General features: G+C 44.5%; 5 protein-coding genes across 5 annotated transcripts; 4 read left to right on the top strand and 1 right to left on the bottom strand.

Moving 5' to 3' along the window:
• Window positions 1-304: 304 nt before the first annotated feature.
• I206_103869 (uncharacterized protein) lies at window positions 305-2,146 on the top strand (the record flags this gene model as incomplete). Its single annotated transcript, XM_019156290.1, has 5 exons — window positions 305-406; window positions 461-720; window positions 778-1,344; window positions 1,411-1,778; window positions 1,869-2,146. 5 exons carry the CDS (start codon window positions 305-307, stop codon window positions 2,144-2,146), a joined length of 1,575 nt encoding a protein of 524 aa, XP_019011248.1.
• Window positions 2,147-4,624: 2,478 nt separating this feature from the next.
• I206_103870 (uncharacterized protein) lies at window positions 4,625-5,866 on the top strand (the record flags this gene model as incomplete). The annotated part of the gene is made up of 1 exon (XM_019156288.1): window positions 4,625-5,866. One exon carries the CDS (start codon window positions 4,625-4,627, stop codon window positions 5,864-5,866), a length of 1,242 nt encoding a protein of 413 aa, XP_019011246.1.
• A 1,251-nt stretch (window positions 5,867-7,117) lies between these two features.
• I206_103871 (uncharacterized protein) lies at window positions 7,118-8,383 on the top strand (the record flags this gene model as incomplete). Its single annotated transcript, XM_019156287.1, has 1 exon — window positions 7,118-8,383. The coding sequence occupies one exon, from the start codon at window positions 7,118-7,120 to the stop codon at window positions 8,381-8,383; it is 1,266 nt and encodes a 421-aa protein (XP_019011245.1).
• Window positions 8,384-8,860: 477 nt separating this feature from the next.
• On the top strand, window positions 8,861-10,964 carry I206_103872 (uncharacterized protein; the record flags this gene model as incomplete). The annotated part of the gene is made up of 8 exons (XM_019156286.1): window positions 8,861-8,996; window positions 9,173-9,210; window positions 9,273-9,323; window positions 9,384-9,448; window positions 9,499-9,570; window positions 9,633-9,786; window positions 9,855-10,106; window positions 10,173-10,964. The coding sequence occupies 8 exons, from the start codon at window positions 8,861-8,863 to the stop codon at window positions 10,962-10,964; spliced, it is 1,560 nt and encodes a 519-aa protein (XP_019011244.1).
• Window positions 10,965-12,158: 1,194 nt separating this feature from the next.
• On the bottom strand, window positions 12,159-16,085 carry I206_103873 (uncharacterized protein; the record flags this gene model as incomplete). Its single annotated transcript, XM_019156284.1, has 12 exons — window positions 12,159-13,046; window positions 13,119-13,243; window positions 13,305-13,358; window positions 13,421-13,653; window positions 13,710-13,822; window positions 13,873-14,400; window positions 14,464-14,787; window positions 14,841-15,032; window positions 15,096-15,539; window positions 15,598-15,645; window positions 15,702-15,824; window positions 15,885-16,085. 12 exons carry the CDS (start codon window positions 16,083-16,085, stop codon window positions 12,159-12,161), a joined length of 3,273 nt encoding a protein of 1,090 aa, XP_019011242.1.
• Window positions 16,086-16,095: the final 10 nt, after the last annotated feature.

Below are 16,095 nucleotides of genomic sequence, written 5' to 3' on the forward strand. Positions count from 1 at the left end.
TCTGCTTCGGAACTATGGATCAAGATTATGGCGACATGCTTGATGATTCGGGATGATCGATAAGATACAATCCCGACATGCCTAAAGTAAGTGAGACATGTCGAACGCTTTTGAGGTGCCTACTCTGTAAGCGCACATTCATGGACCTTGTTGTGTGCCTAAATTCGCTTCGTCAACAAAACCACCCGCGTCTCGTAATGTTGTTGATCTACCTTATATTTGAATTCCTCAATCACTATCAATCCTTGACTGTGATACGAGTAGTCGCTGTGCACCAACTTAAGCAGAAAGTTCCTTATCAGTGATGGCGCATCTACGAGAATCGCACGCAGTAGTCATACATTGTGATACCGACTACATACGCGCTGTACACGGTATACAAGAATTCATCAATCGACCTTCAACGGTATGTCCTCTTTTTCCGAGATTAGGTTTAGCGTAGCTTACGATTACCATCTAGACCCTTCGAGCGTGCTATGCTGTCCCTTCTGGCTCATCATCGAAGCTAGATGAGAACACCAACGGTGATGTGGCCATGGATGGTGAATCCTCAGCTACTCCTGCGCCTGTAGTGGAGAGTACGACGCGGTCAGGCTGGCTGATTGGTGAAGAGCTCTCGAATGCGGAGAAAGAAGAGGGATTTCGAGAGAAATACGAATTGCGGTGGCCATTTAGATCGAATAAATCAGTAGATGACTGGGAAGGACGCGAATTTGTTTTGTATGTTCGAAAACAATTATCAATTTCTTCATCACGCTTATTTCTTGTTTTCTATAGATTACATCTCTATACGCTCCTGGGATTGACTGCATCATCAAATTCATCACCTTTGTTATTCATACCACCACCCACATCGTCCTTTCCCTTATCTCTTCAAGCTTCTTATACACAACTCGCATTCGAGACTCTGAATACGCCGGTCTTCTCCCTTTTACCCTCTCCGATAGCATCGCTGTACGCTCTCGGAGCTACAACTGGAATTATCGTACATGTCGGATCAACGGAAACATCGATATTCGTCATAACAGATTCAGTAGTTCGATGGGAATGCTCGACAACAGTGCAGGTCGGGGAATTGGACTGTCAAGCTTTCTTAGAAGGTTTATTACTTGAAGATGAATTCCTGGATAAAGAACTCAAAGCTGCTTCAGGGAAGGAAGAACTATCGACAGATGAGAAATTGAAGTTGGTGAAAGAAGTATCGAATGTCGTTTGGAATGAATGTACAGGGGAAGATCTTGAGGTACCGCTATATAAAGGTGGAAATAAAGTTGTGACCTCCGGAGCAGGTACTGGTGTAGTCGGCGCGGAGAAAGAGGATGATTCGTTTGATGTAGCCAAGAAGTAAGTAACCAATCCTAGGCAGAAATCTTACATAAAGAAGCCGTCGAAACTGATTTGATCTCTTAGATTGGTAGGAGATAATGCTCCTGCAGCCCCTAATCATTCGCACAAATCGAAAAAGCAACAAGCGGCTATAGCAGCCGCTGCAGCCAAATCGGCACAGGCAGCTGCAGATGCGGCAGCGGCAGCGGCAGCTTTACCTCAGCCTATAGACGTTATAGTCATAAATGTACCTTCTCTACCAGGCAAGGAAATTCAATTGGGGCCTGTCAGACATAGATTATGCGAACCTTTACTGCTAGGAAAAGAGACAGGGGGAGATACGATCTGGGAAGGAGTAGGAAGAGCAATAGAAAGTGCTTCATTGAGCTTGGGAGAGAAGTTGAGCTTGTGGGACGGTGTAGGTATAGTAGGTGAATTGGCGAGGATAAAATGTAAGCTTTTTGTGTTTTCAGTCAGCTTGATCTGAGCTATAACTAGGGGGGAGTTTCCAGAATGATAGCTTACGGGGTCGGATTGATTAGCCTTCTCACCAGCACTTACTACTTATTTATCACCTTATCTATTATCTTCAAATGATTTAACATCAGATTGTCAACCTTCAAAAATCCGATTATTGACAATACCTGAATATTTCGCAAACTTCCGAAATTCTACAACAGAATTAGCACCTTTCCTGGGAGGTTCGTTGGTTGGTAAAGTTGCCTTCTTAGATTCTCAAGGTAAACATAGTATAACGAAAGTAGACTATAATTCAAAAGGTCCTGCTGCAATATATGATGTTTCGATTGAAGCTCAATAGGTATGCACAACTTCTGATGCATCTTACTGCTCATCCACTCTCGAACCTCTCGCTCAAGAGCTGCATATAATTTGGCGATGTTGGTGTCAATGCGTTACTACCTTCGCAGAGATTCCTGAATTCCTACGTACAACCAATAACGAGTCCCAGTATACCGCCGATTATCGCGTCCAAACGTCATTTTCGCTGTTCAAGAAGACACAGAAATAAGTCGTCATTTGCTTCTTTATCACCGGTATTGCACCGCAATCCCTCTTTTCGAGTCCTATGTTGCATATCACGCCAAGCGTCTAAAATTGGTATCACTGCCTACAGTTCTGTGACGTCACCTGTCACTTCGCTTGACTCTAAAAGGCTATATCACTGGCGAGTTCTTGACTTTCCCTATTCTTAATAGCTCGTGGATACGGACGTCATTCTGAAAATATCATTCGTCGATGTAAGTCTGGATGTTCCCCACTCATTTTGAGCTTATGAGAGGAAAGGCTCATCCAAGGGAAAGTCGCTGGATTGGTCGATTGTACGATCAATACCCTAACCGAAGGAAAGCCAGTCTCCATCGATGACTACACAGATCCTCTGGCTTTTTCTCGAGACGGGTTACGGTGACGGTGAATATGGAGACACTCGACGTGATCATTCACACAAGCATATCGTCAATACCATTATGAAGCACAAGTTTACATTTGAAGCTCAATTTTATTCTCCAGTATCCAGGCCGTTCACTGCAGATGAGGCCGCTTCTCTAGGTGCCACTGTTGTGTACGATACCCTCCAAGAATGCCCTGAAATTGAGACTAGTGTCAAGGCGTTGAGTTGCAAATGGGCTGCAACCAAGTCAGAGACAAGGGAAGACATTGAACCTCTTGAAAGGAGGTGCATATTCGGTCCTCGTGTTGTAACAGCCTCGTCGATCCCATCCAAAGAGTGATTTATACCCTCTTCAAATCTTCCAGTTATTCAAACTCTGCCACTGAGTCAGGAGATATCACCTGAGTATAGTTTACGACCGTATCGAGGACAGTAGACCGGACATAGTCCAAGAAAGAAAGAAAGCCCTTCAAAGGAAAGACATTGGGAGATTTCCCAATAGCGATGCCCACTGTAAGATGACAGAGACCTGGACAGAGGCAGAAACGACTATGGATGAGCTGCAAATCAGTTATAGAACCCCATCCCTTAGTAAGGCTCAATCAGAAGCTATCGCTCGAAACGTGAGTCGAAATAGTCATATCTCCCCCGAGAAATACCGAACCGACGCGGATGTGGCCACCGCCATCGCATTTCCTGAAGCAGACAGCAAAGTCGCATCCAAAATTCCGCTTCACTTGGTGATCAGTGTCAATTTCTGGGAAAGCCCTGATCGTCTTAGTGCTGAAGAGGGCCTTGCTTACTTTGAAGAGACAGTTGAAATCCTTGACAAGAGTCTGGAAGAGACGAATGATGTGAGACCGAGAACAGGGATGTCATAAACCGCTAGTATCTGTTTAGCACGTAGTGAATCATATGGACCGCAGTGACTAGTGCTATCTTCAGTCATTGCTTTTATAGTGCTTGACCATCAGAGACGTATGTTCCCTTCATGAGGTCTTCCCCTTTGAGAACGTTCGGCTAGAAAGCCGTATCTACGTTAGTGAATTGCCAAAATCTCATGGAATTTTAAGCGAAACACTGAAGAAGTTCTCTGAAGGATGCTTTGCCACCTTCACAAAATCCTGAAATGCTGTAAACGAGTAATTGCAAGATCTACACTACCATCATTTGTTATCTTCCATTGTCGTCGTCGTCATTCAAGAAGGCCTCAAAATGGCTCGCCATTCGATTACTTGTCCTCGGCCTTGCCCTTACACCTTATCTCGGATTCTATGCGTATTTAAGTCCTTTCTTTCGAATCGATCGTCATCGCCTGAAGCCCTGAGACGTTGCTGCTAGTTCGGTCAGCTCTGAAAGGATCGCTAAGTGATGGGTCTCGGTGTTCCCCACTTTCAACAGCTCTAAAATACAGTGATCCATTGATAGCACGTAGCTCTTCGCTTGATTTTGAACGGATCGTCCGTCGCTGAAGTCTCGACTTTCCCCCTTTGTCTCGAGCTCGTGAATGGAACGGCACAAACGTTGAAGCCTAGAACGGGTCTTAACTTCTTCGATGTCCATTGTAGGCTCCAACGTTTGTGGAGCCTGTAAAGGATTTCAAAGAATCAGAGGTGGAAGGCGAAGCAGAAATTCACGTCATAGGGTGGTGTAAGCTCATTTGGCTTCTGGCAGGATAAAGGACAAATGATCAGTGACTGACTGACTCACTGACGCATAAATTGTCCCCTCAGTCATGCAAATTGCCATTCTGAAAATTGTATAAATACCTGATTTTTCTAAACCACGAAACTCTTTTTTCTTTACCTTCTTCTCATAACGTTCACCAACAATCCAACCAGCCCCAATTTATCACCCATTTCGTATCGCCTCATCCATATCTTGACAATGAACACTGACACAGCTTCACATCAACGTAACACCGACTCTGTTCGGGATGCTCGAAGGAAAATGCTCAGAGAACTCCTTACAGCATTGGAAGATGCCGGTAACGATTATTCTGGGGTATACTCCCAGTGGAGACCACTTCCAACTCATATCGCTGTCATTAGTAAAGACCCCAATCGATTCACCAATGAGGATCATCTGGAAGGACTTGCCACTCTTTATACTCACCAGCTCACGACCAAAAAAATGGAGAATATGGTCAGCTGCACAATGGACACCGGAACCGATGGACAACCCTTACCCGTAATCAATATCAATACGGATCACTTGGCTTTCCTCGAAACAAAGTACCAGGATACCGATTCTCAGGGAGCCAGTACTATACCTGATCGACTATACCGAAAAATCGTTAATCGCATTAAGGACAACATGTTCGACAGTTGGAATCAGACGACCTGCAAAACCTATGCGCCATTTCGGACTGAGCAAGCAGCACGGTGTGCTTTCAAGTCCGTATACGACATGATTCGAGAAGTTCCTGGCCTCTCGAAATTTGAAAATCAGCGCTTGAGCGATGAGTGGGCCTCAACATGGTCAAAGACACTTGAAGCAATTGAGCCAATCGAAAATGCTTGTTATTTCCATAATCCTGAGAAGCGCATTGATGCTGGCATGGTGATTTATCCTGAAAACGCAGCCTTTCCCTCCGAAGGCCAATCGGGAATAGAAACCTTGAGCCTTGATCAGAAGATAACACCTGAATACCTCAAAGGTCGTATTGAAGCTCGTAGACAGATGACAGAAGTAGAGCGAGCTGGAGCGTTACGAAGGAAGGCTACGGGAAAATATTCACAGCACGATCTCGCACAACCGACAAAACTCACAGATGAACTTAGGTCTCGACAAGCGGAACGATTGACTTCATACGCCGAGCTTCAATCACAAGCCATCGAAAGGACTTTATCTCGAAACGAGGGCGTCTCCTCCGAAGAATACTATACCCAGGCAGATCTTGCTACAGCTATTCGCTTTCCTACAGATGAATCCATCCCTCTGCCTGTAGGACACGTCAGGCCAAAGGGTCCAGAAATCCCGTTCGACTCGGAGATCAGGATTAATTTTTGGCACACCGATAAGCGCCAAAGCGCCACTGATAGTTTTAAGTACTTTCAAGAGGACATAAACTCGCTCAACGAGAGTCTGGAAGCAGAAATCAGTGCGGCAGTCAAGACAAGACATTAATTGTGATTACTGCTGCTTCATTAACACCAATCTCGAGAGTAATCTTCCACTACGCCTGAATTAGCCAAGAAATACATTATTACCATTATCTCGGATACATATCTTATTTGACAATCTCCTGTATAAAACATATTGTACTTTTGCTCATAAGAAGCCTCACAAGTGAAGGAGGAAGGTATCAGATAGCTCGCATATATCAGATTAATAAATTGTGTATAGTCTTGATATCTCATGTGAAATTAGCAATTATGCAAATATATCCTGTGAAATTATCTGAAATACTGTACCTTAGTGAGATTCCTCCCCATTTCTGCTTGTTTTTTCACATCAAGCCGTAACCAATTCTGCACAATTGAATGACAGGTGCATCATCTGTCTAAACTGCATTATTCGCCGTCGTCTGATTTCGCGACTTTGAAAAGACACTATGATGCCAGTATCTTTATGTGCGAACTGAGTAGAGTTCTAAGACTAGATAGGAGCTCGGTTCTGGCATACAGTACTTCGTGTTTCACCTTTTGCAATTGAGCTAACGTAACAGCTCCACACTTGGATCGAAGAAGGCCAGCAAAGTGCTTATCGAGGTCCACATAAGTCTTATGATGTCTACTCACTTATTTCATTTGAAATCGTCTTCCCTTTCAGCAGCAACATTTTTTGCATCGTCTAGACCAGATCCCTACTGCTATTCCTGCCCCAATATGACGTTCTGTGTTTCGAAGGACATCCTACTTTTGTCTCTTTGCGAAGAGCTCTGCTTCACTTCACGAAGGCAAGACGTGCGAGACTGGCCTATCCTTCTTGCTATGACCGAAGACGAGAGGTTACGAAGGCTGTTTACGTGCTTTCTGTAGTAAAGTGGGGATAAGAAGCTAAGGACCCTTGACACATCCTTTCTGTGATGGCTTCGCACGATATCATCATCCTTTTATAAGTCAGGAGCTTTCTCGGTGAAGCCTCTTCTTCTGACCGCACCTTTTGCATCGCATGACAAGTAATAACTTCGTCACCCTCACAATCCTTTCTTATGAGTGGGGTACCAAGAGGATTCCCAATTCTTTCGATCAATGGAAGGGAATGTGCGTCATGATTGATCTTCCCGTCAGTTCGGTAAAGCCGAGGAAGTCGTTGGCCTGGTCAAGGTATATAAGCCCAAACAAATAGAGTGTTTCTCGGATATGCTAAGTTCATCACCACATTCTAGTTCCCATACCAACACACAATCACAGTTTTCATCAATTTCAACCAACAATGAGCCAAATCCACAGACAAACATCGTTGAATGCTGAAGGCTCCGGGTTACAGCAGACCAGAGCAACTGAGATCAGATCTCAGCTCGACAAACTTGGACTCCAGCTCACACGCTTCGGATTGGCCCACGACGAGGCACAGCCTCGATACGCCTTAGATAGCATCAGAGATGATGACAGGGCAAGATTCACCGACTTTCATCGGGATCAAGTCGTTAACACCCTGATCAACAAACCTGTGATCAAACTCTGTGGCGATTCGGTGTCTCTTGAACTCACGCAACAGGACGCAGATTGGATTCCGACCATACATGTCGATCTTTCCAATCTCGGTCCGATGATCAACAAGTATACTTCGAGCGACAATGCAACAGCAGAAGAGCAGTTCTGTCTTAACACAGCGAGCACATTCAGAAGAAGCCTCCCTTCTCACCTTCTTCAATGCATGAGACAAAAGGATTTCCTCAGTCTGAATGAGGCCAGTGTACGTCTCTGCCTTGGCCACACTCTAGCAGATATAGTTAGAGATGATGATGACTATCACAAGAAGGAGGGCGAAATTAGGTCGAAATTGGAAGTCATGTGGTCAGAAGGTTCTCAGTCCCAAATCAACCTTGAAAAAGCTTATTTACTAGCACATGGCGAAAAACACGCAGGGTATATAAGAAGCGAGGGCAAAGGTTTTAACCCTGATGCAGGAATGTACGAACTTCGTCAAAGCAATGCACTCCTGCCTACCTTTTCGCCTGCCGAGCTGAATGACCACTTGACCACAGTGACAAAGCGGGGGGATGAAGCAGAGGCCGCTAGGGACGCTAGGAAAGAACAAGGACTGACTCGCAGCTGGGACGAATGGGGAAGATCAAGGGTCTCTAATTTGACAGAAGATCGTAAACGTGAAATTGAAGAGCAGATGGCACTTCGAGAGAAACAATTCGAAGGTAGCCTCGACAGCGCCATCACCAGCTGTGTAAGTCAACAAGGATATCTCAAAGATAACGAATGGCAATCGAAAGGAAATCTCTTCTCGATCTTTTATACACCAGGCTTAGGCTACAGCTCGATCGACAAAACTGGACTAGGCGGTCGGATTGTCAAATTTGACCCTAATGTAGACGTGAAGGTGAAATACTGGAAACGCAGAGATGGGCCAAATGACAATGAGTCCTGGAGACAAGTCACTTACGTGCCTTCCATGGATTACTATCAATCTCAAATCGAGAAAGCCAAGGATTTCAGCGTCCAAGACCTGCTTAAACAAGTGTGATTAGAGCTGTGAGCCTCTAATATGCTCTACAAAGTATCTTTGGTTGATATTCCTACTTTTTGTGATATTTTAGTAATTCGATAATATTCTATACCTTGCTGTCCATTCATCGCACCGCAGACTAAATTTGATCTTGTATATTTACATATTCTGACCGTTGGCATGTATATAGCACTGTGATTTACGACGAACGCCGCCGTTGGCCTAGCAAGAACAGCATAGATATAGCTTAGTAAATGCTCTGGGAACCCATCTATGCATTGCCCCTCTACCTTTTGGGCCAAGCAAACGGTCAAAGTGAAAATTGGAACGACTAGTCACTCGACCACTCTATGGATGTCTCTCCTTAACAGGGCGGACTTGTCCGCTTATTCACCTCCTTCTCTGTTGATCTTTTAGAAAGTGATTTTATCTATCCAGGCATAAAATTACATGTCCTCGATGCCTAACCTTTTCCCCGCGTCCAGATTGTCTATCATGTCCGACTTGAAAGCTGTACGGAGATATGCTGCTCAACACGACCTGTTCAATCGACTACATTCCATATCAGCGGACGAGCAATTCGTAAGAGATGTCGCACATAATTGGTTTGACGGTAGATTCGAGGTAGTCCGTGAGTTACCTTCCTGCGTCGTATCGGCGATCGTCCTTCTTGAAATGGGGTCACAACACGAGGGGTGATTTCGTCGCTCCTCTCTATTCTTGTTTGCCCCAGTGATACAGACAAACTATTCATCTCTTCGTGTATGCGTAATTGACAAACAGAACAAACCTGACTAACAATGGTAGCTAATCAGCGATGTGGTAATTGGTATTGTGATCCATCGGTAAGTGGGTACAATATGAGATCAGCCTCTGGACACATTGGCTGATTGTACTTTCCTCTCAGACCAGCTCGAAAGCGTATGCATACTTTAAGTCTACAGATGGGCATATGACCGTAAGTACCAAATGCTCACGTGAACGGAGAATACTGACTCTTCCCTATCAAATCATTTAGCAATGGGATTTCAACCTTCGTCGATCCAATCTGAATTTAGCCAAGTATGCTGAGGATCATGGAGGGTATGTCTTGATTGTTGCTGCTCTCTACGTGCCGCTGATAATTTTCCTAGTTTGATACTGGTCGATTCGACCAGGAGGGGTAAAAGGATGCCTGACGGACTTTCGAAGACCGTTCCGATTTGGTGAGCTTCGATATACGCTCTACAGTCAAAGCGAAGCTTCATGGCTCTAACCTTGCGTTTAGGTGCTGCGTGATCAATCTCGCTTTGGAGTTGCGGAGGGATCTTTCGGTAGACGATGACTGGGATAGCGAATTATACCTGCCACCGAAAGTAGTTTCGCCTTCTGAAAAGGCTCAAATCGAGGAAAGGCTAGATGTCTGGGCCGAAATGTTGGAAGTGCGTTCATCTATTATCCCTCGTTCCACCTGACGATTAGCTCATGCTCACCCGCTGGAGCTGTTCAGAAGTCCTCCTTATCCTTACCAAATCTCTCCAAACCTCTTCGCCCCTTCTTCATTCATCCTTCTACATCCACGCCCCCTGTCATACCTTCGAATCCGCCATATACACCTATCATATGCCTGTCAGCTTCGCGTTGGGCAAATGACCTAGAATCTGATGACATACCGTCTGTTACTAGATTAGGCGACAGCGGTATGAGCGTGGGATTCGACTATGTACCAGGGGCAGGTGATGATGATGAGCTGTGGGCAAGAGTAAGTGAAATTGGGCTTTTCTTCGGCTGCCATTCATGGCTGGAGTCGCTTACCAAGCAGGCGTAGGGCTTAAAACCGACCCTATTCCATGCAAACAAGGCTGATCTGCTCCAAGCGGAACGAGATGATTTGCCGACATTGGTTGATGATCTGATAACCTCTTGGTCAATGTCCAAACTTACAACCGCAGAATCAAGGACAACTGCGTCTAACTCAATGGAAGGGATACCGGGATCGTCTTCCCGACTAGCGGTAGATTTAGGAACCCCGATATCTCCAACGGGGTGGGATCAGGCTGGTAGATCATACCTGAGAATCCGCGTGATCGAGTACGAAAAATATCCCAGGGACCTACCTCGTTTGGTGAAAATACCGAGGGGAAAGTTTCCAGAAGAATCAGTTCTAATAATGGGAAACCCGAAGACAGAAGCGAAGGCTTTCGAACAGTCCTTGGCAGAGATTGTCAGACACATCCAACAGAGCGCCGAACCAATGATTCTCGTACATGGAAGCAAAGACGACGTAGACCGAATCCTTAAATACTCGGAAACCCAGGTAGACAAACAAGAGGAGTTGAATCTCATTCTCGACAACCCTCCGCCACCAACGGTAGAGGGCAGAAGGCTGATCTTACCAATCTTACTCGCTGTTATAAGCTCGTTGGCCAACCTAGAGATGACGAATGCAAAGAATGGAAACTCGGAGCAACTAGTGAAGCAAGTTTTGACCAAATCCGATATAGCCAATAAGCTGCATGGTTTGGTCTCCCAATGGCCTGATGGTAATCCACCTCGATCCGCGCTGAAAAGGGTCAACGAGTTTTTGATGAGTGATGGAAAGAAACAAGGGCAATTTTAGGCCAATGCGTTCATGGTGTAGGGAAAACCGATTGACAAATGAGTATGACAAAACAATCCACCGTGTGTGTAACGGCTTTGGTAATCTATGCATAAAAAAAATGCATAGGAAAGTCTCTGGAAGAAGACTTCATACCCATCAGGTAGATCGCCGCATTGACCAGCAAACTTAAACAGCATACAACTTGTAATGAATCTATCTACTGTGACCTACCACCAAGGTACTGCAGACGAAATAATCACCTTCCGTGGCAATCAATTTACCTACATCCTCATCCCTTTTACCTTCTATTACATCTCAAATTGATAATCCTGGAATGTATGATTGCCAGCATTGATAGACTTTGAAAATTCAGGACTATTACCTAAATTAGTTTGGACTGATCCAGGATTGTTTGCCCAAATCTTTGCATTATCATTTTTAAAAGTTTTAAACCAATCTCACATAATCATAATCAAAGCTAATTTAGTTGATTTATATGCCCAAAAATCTTTTGAACAAGTTTCTTTTGGCCATCCAGAAGGTGGTGAAATATTAAAATATGGTATAGGATTTTCAGCAATTTTTGAACTTGACATACTCGTTCCTAAAAATAATAATTTTCCATTTTCACTTTTGATAAGTAACGGAGCAAAGTTTCTATAATTATATGTGTACCTATTACATTTACATCGAATGATTTTGAAAACATTTCACGAGTTGTAAGACCTTGTTTCTTACCTTGATGATCGATTAATATACCTTCAAAGTTCTATCAGCCATTTAATTTGTGATCAAATAAAAGACAAAGTACCCACCTGCATTGTTAACCAAGACATCTAATCTACCTGTAACCTTCATCACATACTCTCAGGCATCCTCAATAGACTGATCATCTTCCAAGTCAACCACCAATAGTAACAACTCGGACTTCGTCACTTGCTTTTCAGCTTTCAATTGAGTAATAGGAAACTGTATTGCAAAGCAATAGGATGAATGCGGAGGATGTCCAGTCCTTAATCTCGTCCATGTCAATAAACCAATAGAGGCGTAGCAGAACAAAGTATCAGGTAGTTGCTGGAAATATCCCGAAACTTGTCCGGTTATTCAGTGAGATCATGGGTATTGCAGCATCGTCTCAATCATATAGACAATCAAGTCAAATGCATGATCTATATCCAAGCATGACCAGTTCCACTGCTTGTTTATTGCTATTTACTCTTCCTCTTCTTCCTCATCTTCATCTTCACCTTCGCTGACTTCCAATCCTTGCTCTTTCATCTTTTTCTTATCTGCCTTTCTTTTCGCAGTCAATTCATCAAGCAATACAAGTAAATCTTCGTGTTCTTTACTTTCTTCTTCCCTTTGTCTCTTTTCATCCTCAAGTGCTTTCTCAAGATCTTTCACTTTGTTATCTAATTCAGCTGCTCTTTTCTTAGCTTGTTTACCCGATCCTGCTTGTTGACCTGATCCTCCATCACCTGATGAAGTTTCAGCTGCTTTCAATTTTGACTCTAATTCCTCAATCTTCTTTTCCGCTTCTTTACTCTTCTCTTCTGTTTCTTCTGCTTTTTTCTTTAAAGTAGTGGCCTTCTCATCAGAGATTTGCAGTTTTTCTTCAAGCTCCTTCTGCTTCGAGGACGCTTGCTCGGCAAGTTCCAATTTGGCCTTGGCGTCTTCTAAATCCTTCTTAAGTCCCTCGATCTCTGCGCTCTTCTCCCCGAGAGCCTTCGTATCCTCTTCAGAGGTGCCTGTAGTGGACGCCGAAACGGATTTAGCTTTGTCTTCTAAATCTTTTATTTTCGCTTCAAGGTCTTTTAACTTAGTTTCTCGTGATTTTGAACTTGCTTTAGCCAAGCTCAATTCGCTGGAAGCTTTCTCGTGAACTTCCTTGAGAGACGTCAACTCGGTCGAAATTTTGTCCAATTCAGATTTGGTCGATTCAGCCGACGATGCTACCTCTTTTAGTGACTCAAATTCGTTCTTGAGAGTAGTTAATTGATCTCCCAGTATCGATCTGGCATTCGTGGTTTCTTGCAATTGATTGGACAGAGTGGCTATTTGCGATGATAAGGAATCGACTTCGTTGACTAAAGCGTCTTTCTACAAATTGATTATGATACGTTAGATGATTCATGCAATTGCAAGTAGAAGCTCTGGCGTTCATCAGCTCACCTCCTGCTTATTCTCTTTTGTCAATGCTTCCAGCTTGGATTGAAGTTGTACTACCTCATCAGTCTGGGCTTTGAGCTTCTGTCGTAGAGACATGATGATTGCAGCAGTTTCGCCATCGTCAACAGCTAAGACGCGAAGTTCAGCCTGAGTCCAGCCTCGCATGGTAGCAGATAGGTTATTACTCACGCCCAGATCCCCTGACAGCGTCCGGATCTATGGCAATCGACCTTTGTATCGTGTCTGGCGGCGGCATATCAGCATTTTCAACATATGTCTGCAAGGGCTACGCGAGTTGAACCTACAGTAATGATTCTTCCAGAAGTCAACAAATGCCCAATCAAACCATAATTCTAAACCTTCATCAATCTCTTCAGTATCACCGTCAGCTGTGGCAGCTGCGATAGCATCGGGTCCTTCAGTTTCAAAGGCATCAGGTTGCACCGCTCTAAATCGCGGATCTTCCCTTAATCTGGCCATTCGAGAAACGAATTGATCGGGTCCGATCCTTGAATGTAGAATTGGATGAAGGGTCGCCCTACATTTCTCTTGATCAGCTTGGCCCGTGATTTGCTTCCTTAACAGCTGACCTACCGAGTAATTTCTCCCGGCTCTCGATTGAATTCATAACAAACACCTAACAAGAAGGCGCTCAAGCCTTGTACTAAGGGATCAATACCGGTAGCTTGCGTAATAGGTTGGATAAGCTATACTTCTCAATTAGCTAGGTTTACTGCGTAGGGTTGAAGTGACATACCACTTGTAGATTGGCACTCTCGTTCAAAAACTCCTTGACGGTCTTAGGACTGTCCCATAACCAAGTACACAGAAGAACGAGATATCCAACCATAACTCTAGTCCAGTCTTCCTCTTCCGGCAATCCGCCGGTGACCCCTTCTCGAGCTGCTCTGTTAACACATTCGGTCTGTTCTCTCGAAGCCATCATCAAATTGCCCACGACCAGTTGAACAAGCGAGACTTTGTCATCATCATCCGCAATTGCACTATCACCTGAATCCCCAGATGGGATAGTGATATCCCGAGCAAGTTTCTTGGCATGTTCGGAATTTCTAATTAAGTGTGAGAGTAGTAGGCAAGAGAATAACGATCTGTATGGATCGAATGGTTCGTTCAGATGTTGAGGTAGATCCAGTAAGCCTGATAATATGAGAGACCCGGCTGATTGAGGTTGATCTGGGAAGTTGGCATTGGGGTTATCCAGTGGAGGAGCAGTCATCGAGGATAGTATACCGATTCGGGCATCGTCGTTTCCCGAGACATAAGCCTGCAGGGTTGTCAGCTACAGTGCACTTCGGGCATACAATTCCAGCTAAACACTGCAGCTCACCTCGAACATGTTAACACCAGCTGCTCTTCCCCTCAAGCCCCTTCCACCAGCACTAGAATCACCTTCTATGACTGCTGTGACCAAGGCTACAGCAGTAGGCTTGTTGGGAATCCGTACGAAGCCGCCATTTGGATGCTCTTCGTCGGCATGTATAGCCATCAGAGGAGAAATCAATAGACTAGATAGAAGATCTTGGTTGGCAGTGGATGAAAGGAGAATTGGGGTAAGTGTGTTCAAGGCCTGTGACTTGATACCATTTGGAGCGTTTGACGCCAATGACAATTCTACAAGACATCTAGTAACTCCACCGGTCACCATAGCGGTCTGCATCTTTATTAGCTTGCGCGATTACATGTGAAACCGGCAGAGCAACTGACCTGATTACTGCCTCCTGGTCCACCAATCAGCATCCTTATCAAGCCAAGTACCAAACCAGTATTGTAAATCTTCTGCTCCGGCCAGTATTGAAGCGCAAACTCGTCCGGAGTGGGCACATCTGCAGGAAGTGGTGAAGGGAAACCGACTATACGGGGTATAGAGGGTATAAGGGATAATTCTCGGAAGTAGTTCTGCAACAGTCCATCAGCACCTGCATGAATCTACTTTTGACAAGGCATATTGTTAGCACTTACCTGGTTGGAGACGTTAAATCGAAGAAGACAACCGATCACCGTTAAAGCATCTTGAACAACTATTCCACCTTCTACACCACCTTCACTGTCAATGATTTGAAACAACCTTTCGAAGGCCCCTGAGAAAGCTACGATCTTTTGCAAATCGGCATTACCATTGAGCATCCCAGGTAAAAGTAAAAGTGCTTCATTCCGTAACATTTCACTTGCTCCTCCACCTAATTGCGCCTGACCAGCTTGAGGTTGACTTCCTGGTGGAGGAGCCGGATCTAATACTGCAAGTATACCATCTACACCTGGAGGAGGAGCTGACATAATGTACGATTGAGCAACCGCTGGACGCGAAGCTAGAAGCTGTGAAAGGTATTGAAGAGCGTAGAATCTTGGATAAAATGATGGAGAGTTCGATAAGAGAGCAAGAAGGGAATGAAGGGGTTTTGGTTGCTAAGTATATTCTATGTCAGTTATCGTTTTTTTGAGTCTCTGCTTCACGACAGCTCACCTCAAGAAAGATGTCGGTAAACTTGAGACCTAAGTCGTCCTTCGCGGGCTATATAGGTACTTATCAGCGAAGCTCAAAGCACAATCCTAGATATTCCAGCTAACCTTTTCGGCGGTCTCACAAAGCTGCATCAATGTTTCCAATGCAGCTTTCGCTATCTCCGTATCGAAAGGCGCATCATGTTCCAGAACAGCTATCAAAGGTGTGATAGCCACTGTACCGACATCCTATGTAGATACTGCCTATCAGCCTGTACGTTATGCTCTCACACAAGACAAGGAACTAACCTCTTTCCAATCTCGACTCAATCCTTTCAATCCCAAGACGGCCGTACGCCTATCCTCAACTGCCGCACTTGTATTTATTCTATCCACTAGCTTTTCTATGGTCTCCGTTGCTGTTTGTGGTGCACCCAAATCGCCTCTTAATTGATTATAAGCTGAACTTAGCTTGGTCGAGAACATGGAGGTGAACTGTTGAGTAGACATTTCGAAGCGT

This window comes from Kwoniella pini, chromosome 5 (genome assembly GCF_000512605.2).
Source record: "Kwoniella pini CBS 10737 chromosome 5, complete sequence".
NCBI lineage: Eukaryota > Fungi > Basidiomycota > Tremellomycetes > Tremellales > Cryptococcaceae > Kwoniella > Kwoniella pini.